Source organism: Stegodyphus dumicola, chromosome 9, assembly GCF_044657685.1.
Source record: "Stegodyphus dumicola isolate Sdum_Otavi_A_Nest chromosome 9, ASM4465768v1".
Lineage (NCBI taxonomy): Eukaryota > Metazoa > Arthropoda > Arachnida > Araneae > Eresidae > Stegodyphus > Stegodyphus dumicola.
Window position 1 is genome coordinate 108,913,055 of NC_140776.1, and position 19,335 is coordinate 108,932,389.

The 19,335-nt window shown below is 33.2% G+C and overlaps 1 protein-coding gene across 1 annotated transcript in view; it reads left to right on the forward strand.

Annotated features, from left to right (window-relative positions):
* The first annotated feature begins 14,181 nt into the window (after positions 1 to 14,181).
* Positions 14,182 to 19,335, forward strand: part of LOC118202563 (uncharacterized) — a 31,240-nt gene continuing 26,086 nt past the window's right edge. The window contains exon 1 of the mRNA XM_035374730.2: positions 14,182 to 14,241. Within this exon, the coding sequence (XP_035230621.1) occupies positions 14,197 to 14,241 (45 nt within the window). The 5' untranslated portion in view covers positions 14,182 to 14,196. The remainder of the gene's footprint in view (positions 14,242 to 19,335) is intronic.

Here is a 19,335-nt window from a genome sequence, read left to right on the forward strand (position 1 = left end):
CACAATTAATTCTGCAGCTTTGTAAAGTTTTTACTCTTAATTCAGTTATTCTGTCTCTTTCTGAAAACCATATGGCATTCGTTATTGAGAATAATCTTTCGACTGGTGCCGATGTGCCTGATATGCTGAAAATGTATTTTATTATTAACAGCAAGATAGGAAATGAAAAATGTATTTTTTCTTTCAAATAATTGTAAAGTTATCGTAACTTTTATTTCTTGAAATTTCATAACCAGTTGACCAGAAAACACTCTTGCAAACACTACATCATCAAAAAGCTGATCCATGTTTATTGCATTATTTGCCACAGTTTCACTAATTTTTCACCTGACGCTTCAACTTCACACCATGTTAATTAATTTCTGTTTATCCAAATAAACTGTTTTCCAATAGTTCCGTGTAAGAAATCGTCTGTTATCATTTTGAAGGAGAAATTTCCAGACAACATTAAAAGTGCATACAAAATATTCAAATTGGCAATAGTGAGTATAGTAGACAGGATATTTTGGCGAATTCTCATTTTACCCGAGGCTTCAGCAATTTTATTTCTTACATACTTTCCACTTATTTCAAAATTGCTTCACAAATTTTGCCAAATAACGAAGGAGCCACATTTTCAAACCCAGTCAAAGCGAGATGTTTGGTAAGCCTACATTTTTGAAATAATCCATTCTAAAGCCATATTCATTTCTGCTTAACCGTTATAAGTGGAATTTCGAAATAAAAATATTAATCCTCTACCGTTCATAAAAATATTAATCCTCTACCATTCATAAAAATATTAATCCTCTACCATTCATAAAAATATTAATCCTCTACCATTCATAAAAATATTAATCCTCTACCATTCATAAATACCTATTCATTTCTCTTTCTCTCTCTCTCTTATATATGTAATGAAAACACACTCATGAAGCAAACTTAGCAATTTTACTGTTGTAGAAAAAATTGATTGCACAGATACGTAGAAATACTGATGGCATAAAACGTATATTTTAATCCATAATGAACATCAAGAATTTTTATTCCGTACAGTGCTGAAATATTGATCCATAATTGAATAGGAAACTAGCAGCCGAGACAGATTAAATCTTCATTTCATTAAACATATTGCGGTTATAAATAATTTGGCCCCCTATTTGTGTCTATTTCAAACATTTAAAAGATTTTTAGTAACTTTGTAGTAAGAAGAGAGTAGCAGGCAGCAGTTCAGCTAAGCCGAAGTGAAGAAAGCAAATGCGTTGTATTCAGCATGAGATTTTAATTCAGACTGAGTTAGACTTGGTTCATTCATGCATTTGGATTGGATAATTAATACTTCTGTAAAATTGTTTTTTGCTATCTGAGGTTTAGCTACATTTACATCACCAGTTTTATCCAAGAGTCATTATGACATGGATAGTTTCAAAATGACGCAGTGCAGGAAAAGATCGCTATTTTAGAATACAGAGACGACACAGCAATTAAAATTAAGCATCAAGGGGTTATTGTTAATATAAGTTATAATTTATCGTTACAATTTACATAGTTTTGCATGTTTATATATATATATATATATATATATATATACGTATTATCATTTAAAAAATATTATGAACCCATTCCCGAAAAGTGTTCGTACTAAGAGTTTTGTAAACGGAAAATTTTTTAGTTAGAAATACCATCAATTTAATGATAAAATCCGGCATTTTAATTCTAATAAAATGAGGCTTTTTCGTTTAAAGTGGCTCATATTTGTTTTTGGACACACAGTTTTCAGTTTTATTTGCAAATATAAGTTACTTAAATAAGCTAAAAAACTTTCATTTTCTTTCATATATGCTATTGATTATCTTCTTTGAAAACATACTTGCTTTGAAAAAAGTTTATACAAAATGCGTTTCAATAAAAAGATTAATTTTTTTCAAAAAGAGTTCTGAAAATAAACTCACATAAGTACTTTGAATTAACAATTTAAATAAATAAGCATGAATAAAAACATGAAAATAATGGGACATTCACTATTTCATTGGATATCCTTTAAATAGAGTTAATTTTTCAAGCATTATGATACAGATTCAACTAAAAGAATTGGTTTTAGTAGAGCTCTCGAAGGAATATCTTGTTTCCTAACTTTGTTTTTCCAACTCACTCCATACATGTCAGAAAAGACTTAAGAAAAAGGAATATAGAGGAGTTTTGATAACTTAAGGACAATTTTGTAACAATGACAAGCTAACATTTCGGGCTGTATGTTTACGATCGTTATTTCGACAGAACTTGAATTTATGTTTTTCATTCGAAGCTTTCCTGCGGAGCATTCAGGATTTCATTAAGAATATGTCTATTTTTATACTGATTCACATTATATTCTAAGAAAAATCAATTTTTTTAGTTCAGAGACAGCAAAACAGTCACCTACCATTATGTTTCCTCTCCCGTCCTTAGCAATACATTATAAATTTTTCGGATTCAATTCTTCATTCGCCAGACAGTAATTTATCTACCGGACCCAAATACATTAAACTTTAAATACTGAAGACAGTATTGTTCCAATATTATAAATCTTTGCTTACCATGGATTTCGCGAAAGTTAGGAGCATTTCCCTTGTTTTCTTGTTATTAAAAAACTTCCTTCTTGAGGATTTCAGTACTAATTTTTTTTTTTTTTTTTTTTTTTTTTTTTTTTTTTGTACCTTATGTGAGTTTTTGTAGAATAAATCTTCGATTCCTTGGTATTGGCTTAAAAAGTGATCTAGACTTCAGTAATTTTCATCGTTTCATAAAATTAAAGACACTTGAATGCTTTGCATCAAGGATTTTTTTATATATTAACCCAAAGGAGCGTTAGCCCAGAAGGGCTATTAGTCTCGAAACGCAATTTTGAGTTGTTTCACCACAAACAACCTGCATTAATGTATAAATAACTTGTACAAATAACATGCATTAGTTTATGCATGTTTCTCGCACTGTGGAAAAATGACGGTACCTAGAACCTTTAAATTTCGAACACGGGAAACTAGAAGCCCGAATTTTGAATTTTGAGCTTCGGATTTGTTTTATTACCTATTTAATATTTTGTAAAACTTTAACGAATTTTTGATTAACAAACTCAACGATTTCAAAGAGAGAAATGGCAATGCAGAATGAAAAAAAAAAAGTTTTTATCTCCAGCGCGAGAGACTGTCTATCGGAAATTCTAAAGATATGCTATTTTGTGATGGTGTCCTTGAATTGAATTTTATGTCGTTTACGTGCGAAGAAAATGATATTTATTAAATAAAAGTAATACACAAAACATTGAAAATCGCTCCTTTGGGCGTAATATAAAATCTGAAAGCTTTAAGACTTTTTATTTGCTTTTTCCATTTTTAGCTCAAAGGGCCAATTTGGCCAGAAAGGCTATTAATTTCGTTTTGGCATTTTCGTACCTTTGGACGTAATCTTAAGTTTTTTTTTTTTTTTTTTTTTTTTTTTTTTTTTTTAACCAATGGCGGACGCTCAGTTGAATTCGACTTACTAAGGCGAGAAGTGGTGGCCCCTTTATTATGGAGGCACCTACTAGGTAGGCCACCTTTGCTCTCTTTGAAGGGACAGACTATTACAACCATGCCTTCTCTGGGACTCGAGCTCGGGCCTTTGGTATCACAGGCGGCTGCCCTAATCACTATACCATCTGGGCGGGCTATATAACATAAAGAATAAAGCATTGTTCCCAAGTTTTATTCCTCGTATTCTTTAATCATGTTTAGTAATTTACGTTTAATTTTATGATAAATTCATTTCGGATTCCTGCAATTTTTGCAGACAGCATTCTAAACTTTTGGAAGATCGAATTAATGTATCAGAAGCATTCCAACAATCAAATTTACGGCCTTACACCTTTCGAAATAACATGATACTGACTAAAATATTCTCGCTTCTTGAAGAAAAAATCTATCTGAGGTTCTGTATAAATTTACAGACAGCAAATGCATATTTTTCTTATATCAATATCAACACAAATTTTAACTAAGCCTAATTTTGAAACTGAATAATTCGTTCAACTTTTATAATGCAATAGAACGCAGTAAACGAAAAGTTAAATTATAGTTCAACAAGACACTAAAGTACACAAACTTGACTAGAAGATCCTCTGGAACTGATATTTACCAATAAGAAAAAAATTATTAATATATATGAAACACCTGAGAAGAAAATAAAACATCGAATCTAGCGATATACTATATTTCATAATATCCGAATCAATAAAAATATCCAATATAAAATAATAATAAACCAAGAACGCAAAAATACATTATACACCGAATGGATTTCTAGAAATTAGCATGATTACACGGGAAGCTGAAATATTTAGGAGAATGATGTAACCGTTTTGCGTATTCATGAATGTATAGCAGAAGTTTCATTCAATCATTCATCCGAAAAAGTACTTTTTTCCTCCTATTCTTTTCATTGTCCAAATGATGCATGCTTTAATTCACCATTTAACTTCACAATAAAACCGCGAATTTTATAAAAGCCATGAGGAATCATATTTCTTTCAACAAAAAGCTTTCAGGAAAAAACTTTAGGCAAATTAAATCATCTCTCATTCATATTGAAGTTTCAGGCTATATTAAAAGAAGACGCATTTATTCAGTCTTTCCTCGAATTACAAATACAATGTTTATTATTATAGCGCAGAAGAAAGAAAATGTTGCCATGTTGTTTATCTTCGAAACAATAAGTACCCACAGAATTCAGTGAACGATTTCATACACTAATCATCAATCTGTTCAACATTATGTTTTCCCCAAGTGGAGGGCACTAACCATTCTAGGCAGTGGCCACTACTATGGCTGGAAGCGGTAGTAATTTTATTATGGATGCACCTAATAAGTCGGCCACCGTTTCCTTCTATGAAGGTACAGACAATTTACATGGCTGGCATTTTCCGGAATTTGAACCGGGACTATTCCTCACGATACCTTAAACATTGCTATTTATGATTTAACATCCATGTGACCGAGAAGCCTATTAATCTTAAACTCTTTCCTATTCGTTTTTATCTTTTGTGTTGCGTTTATGTTTAAAAAATTGAAAATCTCTTAGAAAACTTTAAAAATAAAATACCAAAAATATCTGGTCTTTCCCTAGCTTAAGGATTAGCTCGCTAAGCTTCATTCACACGGTAGTTTTAAAGTCATAAGAGGTTTAACCTTAGCTTCGTTGCTCAACAACCAGACCTTGCTACGCCACAAACACTGGTTTAAGGATTTTGCTTAAAATTTCTAACTTCTCTGTACCAAGCTGGTATAAGAACCACTAATCCAGCGAACAAACATCGATCAAAGGTTTCGCTGAGTCAACTACACATTTACACATACGCAGCTTTTCTTTCACTATTTGGTTACGGCTTAAACCGTCGTCTGAAAGGTTCGAAGACTCCTGACCGAAAGGTCCCAACATCGAATTTCGCTAGTCACTTAATTTTTCCAAACTGTTAATATTCTTAAAATTTTACTTTTCTCTTTTCAAACTTTCTGAAGTCATATTCACTTCCTCTTAATTTTATTTTCTTTAACGTCTATCATGTATCTTTTCTCTATTCTGCTCACTTTTATTTTATTATTATGTAGTATTAAAGGATATTAAACCCTAGGCACTCTGAAATAATAGACTAGGTTTTCATTCAGTATCTTTCTATGTTCAAAAACGAAATCATTATATTGCACTGTTGGTAATTAAAAATCCCTACACCGTGAAAAAAAGTGCACAACAAACCTCAGTCCTTTTCAACAAATCCATTAAAATTGCTACACTATTAAGAAATCCACAACAAATCTGTAATTGGCATAAAATTTGGAGTATGTTGGAATATGCAAATGATTAGTTTTTACTGCATGCTCACATTATAGGCAAGAGTAACGATACCTATAAGAGGCAAATTAAAATGCGGATCCTTTACTCACACATTGCGTTTAAGTATTATTTTTTCTTTTAGGCGTCTCGCTATACCTTTTGGAAGAAGCAGGATAGGTTACTTGAATATAAAAAAAGAAGAGGAAACGTCCTAAGAGGAAGCATACCTTCATGGAGGTCTTTTTGAGCGAAAGTGACTCGTATTCACGTTACACATGGAAAAAATCACGAAAACCAGCATTGTAGGTAATCTGTTCGCCTACGATCGAACCCAAGCCAGGTCGAACTACCGGTATTCCATGGTCAGAAGAAGAAACTCATATCAGCACGTTTCGATGATAAAAGAATCTTAGTCTATCGGTACAGCGGAATACCGTGTCAAGAAACTGTTGCTCGCGTTAGTCGAGATAACTACTACGTAAGAATTAGGAAAAATCATCTTGATGGGTGCAGGAGGGATACACAGAGCGGATTTCAACGCCGAAGACGACAGCCATCTTGTCGGGATTGCCGTTATAAATAATAGTCGCATCGTGTAACAGGAAATAAGGTAAGTTGGCACCGTCACGTACGTCTTCAATGCGGCTATTGCTTCGAATTCCTTTGACGCCACAGCATAAGAATCAATGCCTACAACAGTGCAATTAACGATGCATATGGGTGCATCTCTGACGGGACGCGGTCTTTTCTGACAAATTCTGCTTTCGATTTCAGCATCATGATGGTTATATATCCATGTGCGGTGACAACTGGAATGAACATTGGAAACTTGCAATCTAGAGAGTTATACAGGCCAATTCCTGGGTTGAAGGCATGGGAATGCCATTGGATGCACATCTCATTCGTTTTTACTCCGTATATCCGGTATTTTGACAAGCTACCGTTACATTACTAAGGTTTTAGTGTCAGTAAGTGTCATATCTCTACGGCATCAAAAGTTTCTTCCACACCATGGTTTTTAAAATTATAAGAGCTGTAAGACGAGCTTCACTGGTAGACAAGCAGACATCGCTACGTCACAAAAATTGGTTTAAGGATTTTGCCTAAAAGTTCTAACTTTTCGACTTTATGTCAATTTGGAATAAGAGCCGACTCTTCACTGCGATGCAAACATCGGTCGACGGTTTCGCTAATTCAGCTACATATTTACACATGCGCAATTTCTTTTCAGTTATTGGCTAAGGCTTGAACCCTGATAAACAGGTGTGAGTGAACTTAATGACTTTTAGTATGTCTTGAATCACAAAACCTTCATCTGAATGTAGCCTAAGGCTACACATCCATTTGCCTCTGACGAACAACTGTTTCAAACAGTTTTTCTAAGTGCTTTACCACTAAAAAAAAGACGTCTGAATTTTTCCTTGCTCTCGCAGAAAAATTGTAGGTTGACAGTTTTCAAAACCAAACAGCTGTCAACATCGATTCCCCCAACATTTGTAATGAAAAGCTAGTTTACCGTTTACGGGGGAAACCTCAGAGTTATCCACGGTGATTAGCTGTTTTATATCATGTAGAAAAGGAAAAAATTCTACTAAGAGAGGAAACAAATTGTATTTGTTATTGTACTAAGCCCAAAGATTAAAAATTGTACAATTACAGTACAATTACTTGTAATTTTACTACTATTGTTGACAAAAATGCTTTGAATGTGTGATACGACCTTAAGGCTTCATTTAGACGAGGGTTTTTCGCTATAAGGCTTTGTGCCTTAAAGCGTCAAAGTCCTGTTACACCTGTGCAACAAGATTTAAGCCGCAGCCAGTTAAAGAAGGTAGAGCCTGCGCGTGTGTAAATATGCAGCTGACTCAGCGAAACCGTGAACTAAATGTTAGTTCGCGTTTGCTTCTGTGGTGGGTTGGCATAAAGTCGAAAAGTTAGAACATTTAAGCAAAATCCCCCAGCCAATATTCTGTATGCCTAGCAGAGAAGCTCGGCTTATGATCGATCTTGTTCGGCTTGTGTCTTGGCCTGTGTGTTTTCCAGATTTGCAATTGAAAACTTCTGAACAATGCTTACAGAGAACTTGATATTACAACACCCGTCAGCCATTACTACAGATTAACTTAAAATATGATGGTCGTAATACACATGCTTTTTTTTATGTCTTTGCTTTATTGTTTCATATGTGGTCTAGTAATGCCACACCAACCTCTTGGATCAATTTCACGCATATCCCTTGAACAGTTATAAAAGCCGCATAGACAGTAAACTAGCAGCTGCCACCCAAGATCTGTTCGACTACATGCCCAGCCGTACAACACCTACTATAGTAACTAGAAACTGATGCTCGGGATATTAATTTCCGGCAGTTTCGTAACTCAAAATTACTTGAAATTTTTATTTCATTATCCCATTATAACACATTTATAAAATAAATATAATTTTGCCAATTACATTACTTAAAAATGGTACAGCAATTTTAATGGCAGTAGCGTGTTTAATGTCATTTCAGAAAAGACGTTAGAAAAAAATTTCTGAAATCTTTTCCATATCAACTGAGATACTAAATAACCGATTCATAAGTCAAATCTCTGTCTCTCTCTTCATGCCAAACTTAGAGTCACTACTTCACATTATGAGTTTAACTTCCGCCTCCAAACTAGTCGCTTACATGGTAAAATAATTATTACATAAAAGAAAAAATATGCAATGATTTTATGAGTTCAGCTAGTATTATTTCACGGGCCAAATTATTAATTAATAAGAGTAGAGATGAAGAACCACTTTTATTGATTATGAATGACTAATAATTAATAATAAATGAGATGAAGAACCGCGTTATTGATTATAAATCGCTCAGTTCTTAAATCAAAAACGGACAGATTAAATCTGAAAGGAAAATTAAATACCCTACTCTTTGCGCAGTGGCAACATATTACTTTTATATCGTTGGATTTTCTAATAAAATATGAAACATAAGTACGTTAAGTTTTACCGAAATATAACACATTACTGTTAAATGACTGAATACGTTAAGCATTTTGTTAGGCTCATATGAAACATTTCTGTTATTAAATAAAGAAGAAATCTGCTTGTATTTATGCATGCATGTATGTATTAATTTCCTCGCACTATGGGAAAAAAAAAAAAAAAAAAAAAAAGCGCACCTAAAGCCACCCAGTTGGGAACACACGTAGCACTGCACCCGAACACAAACATCTCGAAGCCCGAATTTGAATTTCGAATTTGTTTTTATTTATATATTTATTTATTTGGACCAATTTAAGGAATTTTTAATTGAAAAGTCAGTGATATAAAAGCTTCATGTTGCGACTCGACAAAGTTAATATTTCAAATATTGTATTTATATTTTTCCAATATTTTATTTATATTTTTTATGTTTTTCAAATATTTTATTTATATTTCAAATTTAATCAGAAAACTGGTAGTTATAAAAAACGCAATATATTTGTCTTTAGAATTTAATCAACAAACTCACCGATTTAAAAGAAATGTGTTGCTATTGCCTAGATTAAAATACTTTTGTCTTCACGCTGCAGTGTGTTGTCATTCTGGAGATTTAAAAGCAATAAACACACATTCGTTTCGTTATTATTAATTACTCAGTTTGGCCAACGAAACTACATTATAGCTGAATTTCTTAAAATCAGTATATATATACAGTCAATCTTTCTTAACATTAAATCGCTGAACACTCGGTAAACATGAAAAAAATTTCGGTCCTGCCAGCAGTGTACTATATGATCTTATAGGAAGTTTTACTGGTTAATTCGGATTTCGTTTAGTACGAATTACCAACTACTTTTTGGTCCGTTACGCAATTCGATTTTATCATTTAACATGAACTTTCAAAGTTATTGTTGTTTCTCTACTGAGTTCAGAAATTTAGCGTCTCGTTTAATTAAAAACCTTACACTGTATCCTTTAAAACATAATAAGCATAAGTAAAATTGCTCGATCATTTCGTTAAAGATGGGTTTTGAGGAATTCGTCAGTACAGATGATGATGTTGCCTTGTGTGCTCCAGTGGAGTCCGACGTTGTGTGCGGATGTGTCAGGAGTGCAGGAAATGTCATCAGGGCAATATCATTCCACCCACCGGCCAAGAAAACTTACACTCTTTGAACACTGTAGAATGTTTTTCTGCAATATCCGAATGGACCACTAGTTTTGCGGAAGCTATGAATACCATTGCCGAAGTTGGTGATCTGTGAACGCATTGCTTCAAGTCACAGTACAGTAATTAATGTAGTACTATAGTGTTTTCTATGGCAACATACATAATGTATTGAAATAGTTGTGTAACTATGCTGTAAATGGTTAAATGGTGTAGAAAAAGTATTCCAAAAATATCATTCGAGTCCCCAGTTAACCCGAAATTTTTAACACGAACTCGATTTTTCTGTACTTCGAGGTTTACTGCATATGTATACATATTTCAAAATAACTGTTTTAATGTAATTAAACAAATTCTGAAAGGTTTCAGATTTTAACAGTCGTCCAAAAGGGCTTATTAAGGTTCTCTACGTTATTGCTGAGCTCGCAGTCTGCCCTTGCCTCCCTTTTTTTTCTTTCTATCTTTATTATTAAACACCATTTGCTTCGCGTTTAGGATACATACTATTCAATAGCAATATCATGAACTATTTAAAAACAGCATTCTTTAGAATTCCCGACAGAGTGTTAGATGTTGCCATACATATTTTTATACTCGCTTTATTATTTCTTTAAAAACTAGCCACTTGAGCGGCCGGCCGCCTAAAATAGTTATCATATAAAAGAAAAAAGTGTAATAATGATTTCAGTGAGTTCGGCTAAAGTCGCCCACCAGCGGCCGAGTGGTAAAAACACTGAACACTGGTAATTCGGTCCGAGATTCGAATCCCGCGAACGGGCTGGCTGTATGTGCGTTTTCGTGGTTTTCCCCATGTGTAATGTGTATACGAGACAGTTTCCCTTAGAAAGTCCTCCACGAAAGCATCCCTCCCTTTAGGCAGGTAGCCCTCGTGTGCTTTCTTATAATTAGATAATCCAATCCAATCCAATCGGCTAAAGTCATTAAAATACTAAATATTTGTAATTAGACATCTCACGATTTTAACACCTTTTTATTTAAATCAATTACATTAAAAACAAATATTCTTCAGAGCTGTGTTTATTGCTAACTCGTTTACTTTATTACTCAATAATTTCCGTATTAAATCTGAAAATATCTTAAGGCTTTACTGAATGGCAACACGCTGAACCACGAAGATAAAAATATTCTTTTTCTGGCTGCGGCATCACTGCTTTGATAGAGCCAAGTTTGTTGTTTAAAACTGAAGATAAATAACTTACGTTTTACAAATGGAAACAGTCTCGTGCGATGGAGATAAAAATGTTTCGTTCCAACAGTGTTGCCATTGCTCACTTTCAAATCATTGAGTTTTTAATAGAAACTTTATTAAAGTTTTACAAAATTTGAAATGAAAAACAAATTCGAAATTCAAAATTCGGCCTTTCAGATGTGCATATTTGGGTGGGGTACTATGTTATTCCAAATTGGATGACTCTAGCTACCTTCGTTTTTCCATAATGCGAGGAACGCACATACATACATACATGTAGATTATTCGTTATTTAATTTCTTTAAAAATAACACATATTTAGTGGACACAATTTGAAAAGTAGAACGTCGTTTATGGCGAACCAGTGCAAAATCTCATTTCGAGATAATACCCCCTTTGGGCTAATAATACACGAATACGATAATCAAAATTCGAGGTTTGCGGTGTACATATTCTGGTCGACTACTATTAGCGTCCAAAATTTAGTGGCTCTAGGTTTTGTCACTTTTCCTCAATGCACGGAACAAACAAACAAGCAAACAAAAAAACAGATGCATACGTACAGATTCTTCATTATTTAGGAGCAAGGAATACCGAAACTGAATTCATCAGTTTGTTCAGCTCTTTGTATTTTATGCTTTCATCAGTTATTTGCAATGTTCCTCAAAGATATAATTTAAATAGTTTTCAAAAAAATAGTGGCAGTGGATACTATCAAGAAAAGCCATTGCCTAAACAGCGCCGGTATCCGTCTCTGGTAATTCTCAGTTTCTGAGATAAATCTTTAATATTAGCTGAGTGCCACAGACATACATAAGAGAGTTCCGGCACTTCCTTTATGTAACTAGACCACAATTTCAGCAAGATATTCTTTTTATAGTGGAAAACTTTCGAAATAAACCAGGCACAAAGACTTTTAAGGGGGGGGGAAAGCCCTCATTCACATGTCAAGGGCTTAACTTATTTTCTAGAACAGCGTTATCGAAACCATTTTTGATTGCGTACCTGTAACGAAATAACACGAAACTAAGTACTCCTCTGTTCCATAATAACAGTAACAAGTGAATATTTAAACGGGAATTATTGGCGACGGCAACTGTAAGTTATGTTGTAGAGCAAAACTGCAACTCAGCCAAAATCAATGTTTCATGACATCCGTCATTCGTTCATACGCATCTTTCAATTTTTGGGTTAACTTAATAAGAATTATAACTATTTTTCTAATTTTATTCGCTGACTAAACTCAGTCGTTTTATTTCAGTTGAATATCTACCCACTGTGAGCCCACCAGCGGCCGAGCGGTAAAGTCGCTAAACACTGGTAGTTCTGTCTGAAGTTCGAATCCTGTGAACGGGCTGGCTGCATGGGTGTTTTCGTGGTTTTCCCCATGTGTAACGTGTATACGAGCCAGTTTCCCTCAGAAAATCCTCCACGAAGGCATCCCTTCCCCTTAGGCAGATAGCCCTAGTGTGCTTTGCCATAATTAAATACACCACACCACTACCCACTGCGAAATGAAATTGTAAGAAGGGGAAAAAAGAAGAGGAGAGAGAGTATTTAAGTAAAGATTGCGTTGCTATTGTCCAGTTCTTAACGCAGAAAATAACAAAGGAAAGTTTTAGAAAGGTGCAATTATGTTAGCTGCAAAACAGTTTAAGTGCAACAGAATTATTAAAATCGAGAACTGGATACGTGTTTCCGAAAATAATAGTTAAGGTGAATTTTATACTTATGTTGCTTCTTTGAGAACACAAAACTGTGGACATTAAATGCAAAGATTATAGAGGAAAACTTAAACACATTCCTGTTAGCAGAAGAGTCGCCACAGAAGCAGTAAGCATGGGCTTTGATAATGTTTCTCCCAAAATACTGGATAATGCGATTTGTCACTTCAAAAATTTATGCAGGAAGCAATGAAGAACAACGGCTCCAATAATTGTAAGCTCACGTATGTAGAGAAAGCAAGGCAATAATATTTGGTAGCAACAATTTGAAAATTGTTTTCAACTCAAAATGCCAAAACGAAATTAATAGTTCTTCTGAGCTAACGCTCCTTTGGGCTAAAAAGATTATTCTACAATATACATATTTATAGCTTTTATTTAAAATGGATATAGCCATCAGGGACCTAAAAAACAGAAAAATAATTTATGACACAGTTTGGGAATAATAATTAAATTATTTTAATGACAGAATCCATCTACAATTTTATATAGCGAATAATAAACGTGTGGAGCGCCCATGATAAATTTAAAAAAATAACAATGGCTTTCGAATATTAAATTAAATTACTAGAACATTTAAAAAGATAATGGTTTATAACATTTGACAATGAAATTAAATGAATAGATTTCGTTGGATATTTTTGTTACATTGATATATTAGTTTAGTCGCGACATAAAATTGTAGATGAATTCTGTCAGTAGAAATATTTAATCTATTATTCCCATTAAACGAGATAAATTATAATTATTTTTCTCCTTTTAGTGCATTCACAATTATAGCCATTCTAAATAAAAGCTCATTGTATACATATATATTTTTTCATTTGTATTTTATTTTAGAAATTAAGTCGCGGCTAAGCCACTAGCTAATTTAGCGCTCGATTTAAAAAATATACACTCAATTCTTAGAGAAATCAAGCAGAGATGGCCTTAATAAAAGTCATGTTTACTAGCTTTCTGTATATAACCTTGCTGTCATTCTGAAACGCATACCAACCCAAGTTCCATTTTCAAACACATCTCAAACCTTGATTAAACTGAACAGTTCTTTGTTTACAGGAGGTGTTTTTCTGTAGACAAAGGACAAGGTACAGAGATATACAAAGTTACCCTGTTTATAATAAAATATATTATTTCTGATGATTTTCGACCTTTTATAACAGTTGTACGAAGGGGGGGAATCAGAAAAAAAAAAAAAAGGAGAAAGAAGCTGCGACCATGCGCATTTCGGGTCACGCTCTAACGATAAAAAGTTGGACGACCCCTATATAAACATATCTCGCGTGTCAGTGTCAGGGCAGATGCGAATATCTAGCGGGAGTATGGTGGATAAAATTCTTCTTTTGGTAAGCACTTTAATTTGTTTTTCATTTCTGCTCTTCGGATGAAATTTAATTAACGGGACTTAATTTTAAGTGTATTCTTTTTGAAAATGAGGAGAAAGCAATTATGAAAGCAGTTCTAGTTGGCCTTTTTTAGTATTATTTTATTATTTTACTATTTATCTTTATTACTTTATTATTTTACTATTTATCTCACTAGCCACTTGTGAGCGCAGCTGGCAAAAATAATTATTACAAAACACTAAAAAGTATGTAATGATTTTAATGAATCTAGCTGATATAATTGTACGGATCAGGGCTAATTAATTAAAAAAGAGTGTGAAAGGATTCAGATTTTAAAGTGATCTCCCAAAAGGGCTCTTTTTAAGTTTAATATGGTTTTTCAGTAAGGATTATCGATAGAGATGGCCCAGGTAAAAGAGCGAAATGTTTTATAGCATATTAGCTGAACAGATATTTAAATTAATATGGAAACGTTATATATCTTCTGCGTATTTAAAAAGTGACAAAATATGTAATATAATTCTATAAAAATATTTAATGTTTTTAATTAAATAAATCATTAAGTAAATGCATTTTAATTAAAATCAAGCCGGTTGAAAATTTTTTTAAAAAATTGAAAAAAAAAAAAAAAAAAACTGAATGTTTTCAGATTTTATATTTAAGCCCAATGGGGCTTTTTTTAACGTTTTATGCGTTACCTATAGCTATTAAATAGCATATTCTTCGCATTTAAACCATTAAATTCAATTCAACAGCAATATCACAAAATAATTTTAAAAGAGCATGTTTTTAGAATTACCGATACACAATCTCGCACTGGAGATGAAATTTTTTTTCAGTGCAGTGTTGCCATGGCTAGCTTTGAAATCGTTGAGTTTCTTAATCAAAAACTCATAAATGCTTTACAAAATATGAAATAGGTAATAAAACAAATTCCAAATTCCGACTTCCAGATGCCCATATTCGGGTGGAGATTCACGTTATTCAAAATTTGATGGCTCTACGTATCGTTGTTTTATCACAATGCGAGAAACATGCATACAATATTTAGATTCTTCATTATTTAATTCCTTTAACTATAATATAGGGCTCTAATATTTGGTGGCAACAATTTAAAAAGTGATTCGCCGTTTATAGTGAATCAACGCAAAATGCCAAAACGAAATTAATAGAATGTAAGCATTCGGAAATTAGAACGTTCGGACGTTAAGGGCTAACATTCTTTGGGCTAATAATCTTGAAAAGTGCATCCATTGATCCATCGAACATTTTAAATAGTTTAGTTTGTTAATTAATAACACATAGGTTAAATATGAAAGAATGTTTTACGTTTTTACGAATGGAAGCAGACTTGAATGAAAAGTGAAGCAACACATTAACGTGAAAAAATACATTTGAAAAAAGAAAAAAAATATGTAATGGTATAAAAATATTTAATGTATTTAATTATATATTCCATGGATTAAATGCACTTTTATTTAACTGAAACAGATTAAAAAGTAAAAAAAAAAGTATATAATATTGGCTTTTAAATCGCTTGGTTTATTACTCAGTAAGAGATAAATTCGCTTCAAAAATTAAATATGTTACGGTTTACTGAATGTTTTTACTTGATGGCATTACTTTGGCGTTTGGAAGAGGAATGCATTTTGTTTCAGGCAAAGGCAACACGCTGCTAGACAGCGGCGTTAGAAGATTAATACTGAAAGACAAATAACTATATGATATCTAAAGGTATATATATCATTTTTATCATTGGATTTAGTCCAACTTAGTTACAAAATTTAAAGATTTTAGACATTTTTCTAAATTGTTTGATGTTTCGAATGCTTTTAGGATGTTTTCAATTCTTTCATCCAATTTTGCATATGCTTTTTTTCTTTTTATTCCAGGGTCGCCTAATTTTCTGGCTTTCAAATTAAAAGACACTTTTGTGTTTCTTCTTTTAGTATTTTAACTCATAAGTGCACATTAGGCTGGTTTCTGCCAGTGATTGCATTTAATTTGGAATTCTACCCTGCAACTGTATTATTTGTCCTATCACGCTCTCCATATACATTCCATATCTTAATGGGCATATTTGGATTGTCCATCGACTGCTCGACAAAATAATCGATGAATGTGGTAAGGTTGTCAATGTTAAAAGCTTTTTCCCATACAATGCTCCAAGCATCATCTTTGTGTTCTGTTGGCAAGTAAACTAAAGCAGAAATCATTCTACAGACATTTCTTATATCTTCGTTCTCTTTATATTCCTTTACTAGACACATTTCTTGTATCTTACGCCACACACATTGATTAAAATGAAAGTTACAACTGGAAATAGTCGAAACGGAAAATTCTAACATACAGCTCTTGATGGCTGCGGCTTCAAAATCCAATTTTATAATGTCCGGCTTCCACTTAGGGCACCAACGTTTCACTTCCTGAAACATTGCAATGTAAGTTGCTTGTCTCTTATCAGGCAGAAATGCAAAAAGCGCTGGCTAAACGTTCGTCTCAGTTGCTGTACTCCTTAAGTCGACGTGTATTGTATATATTTTGAGCAAATTGTTTCGGACAACTTTTAAATGTTCCATATAAGAAAAAGGTCTTTCCATTTTCAAAAAGGTTCCGAGATTCTTCTCCTCTAAATACTAAAATCCTGTTATCTTGGTCATTTTGAAAGTCTTAACGAAGAAAGTTTTCTCCATTAAAAAGCATAAGTGTATCGTTTGCAAACTGAATGTCGTTGGCATTTGGAGTAGTTCCCAAAGCCTTTCTCCTCTCCTTACATAAAACAGTCTTGGCACTGGAGTATGTCAGTATTTTAATAACGAAATCATAACCTTTCTGATATAATTCTGAAAGTTCTTGAAATATCTGGGGAATGGAACCGATGTTTCTTCTCGGACTCTTTTCCTGCAAGTCTCTAACATCCTTTTAACTTCGATCTCAGCAATGTTGGGCACGCAGGAATGTTCAGTTTTCTTTAGTACTTCGTATTGAAAATTTGTCTTTACATTTCTTTTACAACGATGTGTCTTTTCTTTTACACATACCCAACTCATTCCTAATTTATTTTTTCGGTGTAAACGGCATGGGTAATGATCTACAACTAAACATTCTTTTTCTTTATTTTTTTGTAAAGAGTAATTTTATTCAAATGGCTATGGCTTCCATCACAGATTTTTTCGACGCTATAAAACGACATACATATTTCATAAGGTATTAAACATTTTTGTATTTGTTTCCTGCGACGCTAACACATCGTTTGCGAGACTATCTGCGCCAACGACTTCATATAACAGGACATATATACCAGTATATATCTCGTTGATCTGCGCAGTCGCAAAGTTTTACCATGGTTATCAGTTTTTTTCTTTACCGTTGTAATTGTTAAAATAAGAAAAAATTTTTTAAATGGTTGTCTTAAAAGATTGAAGTTGTGTTTAGTTGCTTATTCGGAATACCTTTTTTTATATATAAGAATCAAACATCTACTAAGAAAATGAGTAAAACCTTTTCTCCTAAAAGTATCGGCTTATCTCTACAGCAGGTGCAAAGCTCGAAACTACACAATAGATGACATGTGACTGATTAGGGACACAACACAATAGGTGCAAGAACGTCCGCTCTGCCCACGCAGCTACCCTCACGTGTCCGCTGTAGCCACTGTCCGCTCTGACCACGTAACCGATACAAATGTTTTATTTCGAATAGTGTTGCCACTGTTCGCTTTCAAATCTTTCAGTTTGTTAATTAAAAATTTTACATCTTATGAAATAAATAATAAAATAAATTCGAAATCGGTAGAGGACTACATTATTCAAAATTTGACTGCTCTGGCTTCCGTCGTTTTTCACATTGCGAGGATCATACATACATACATACATCCAGATTCTTCATTATTTAATTTTTCTAAAAAAGTATAATGAAATAATATTTGGTGGCAACAATTTGAAAAGTAGTACGCCGTTTATAGTCCTATTTTATAAATCCTATTTCGAGACTAGTAGCTCTTTGGGCTAAACATTCGGGATTCGAGGTGCCCATGTTCGGGCGGAGGAGACGTGCGTTCCAAATTGGGTGGCTCTAGGTGCTCTATTTTTCTATAATGCGAAGAACATAGATATTTATTATTTTATTATTCATCTTTCTTTATTCTCTTATTTCTATGTTTTAGTTTAATTAATAAATAGCTGTTTTCATAACGCTTTACCTGCCACTCTTCCCCACTGAAATTATTTATATAAAATCTGATATAGATACCACGCGACTTCCTTGATTCGTATTAAATATACAAGACCAACAAAGAACACAAATATTTATATTTATGATTATTTTAAGTTTAATACTTAAAAGTAATCTCAGAAAAACAATCAAAGTAATTAAGACACAATAATACGCCGAACAAATACTAATTTAGAAGTCAAGCAACAAAAATCAGCGTTATATTTTCAAAATTTTGACAGGACTAGTTTCGATGGTTTTACCGAACCACCATCCTCAGCTGCAAAACCGCGTTGTTGCTTGATTTCTGAATTAGAATCAAAGTAATCTTTATCAGTCTAGTGTACTACACATTACTGCCTGTAGGGATTGAACGGATAAAGACACAGATAATTTTGATTGATTTTCTGATATTATTTTAAGTATTAAACGTTAATTTGCGTTTTTCTTGGTTCAGAAACACACTGAATGTTTTACTTCTTTCGTTGCACCAACCCTCTAACCATGATGCAGCGAAAAATGAAAATTCATTTTTCATTGGATTTTGGCATTTTTGCCCTTTAATGCAGTTTGCCAATGTGCTTCTATTTTTTCTCAAAGCCCAAGGCATTTTGTGATGTTTCACTGTAAACGGCGAATCACTTTTGAAATTTTTCCCTCAAATATTATCGCCCTGTCTTATATTTAAAGAAATTAAATAATGAAGAATCTGCATGAATGTATGAATGTTTCTCGCACTGTAAGAAAACGACGGTACTTAGAGCCATCAAATTTTGAATAACGTAATACTCCACCCGAACATGGGTACCTGGACACCTGAATTTTGAATTTGTTTTATACCAATTCATATTTTGTAAAACTTTAACGAAGTTTTGACTAACA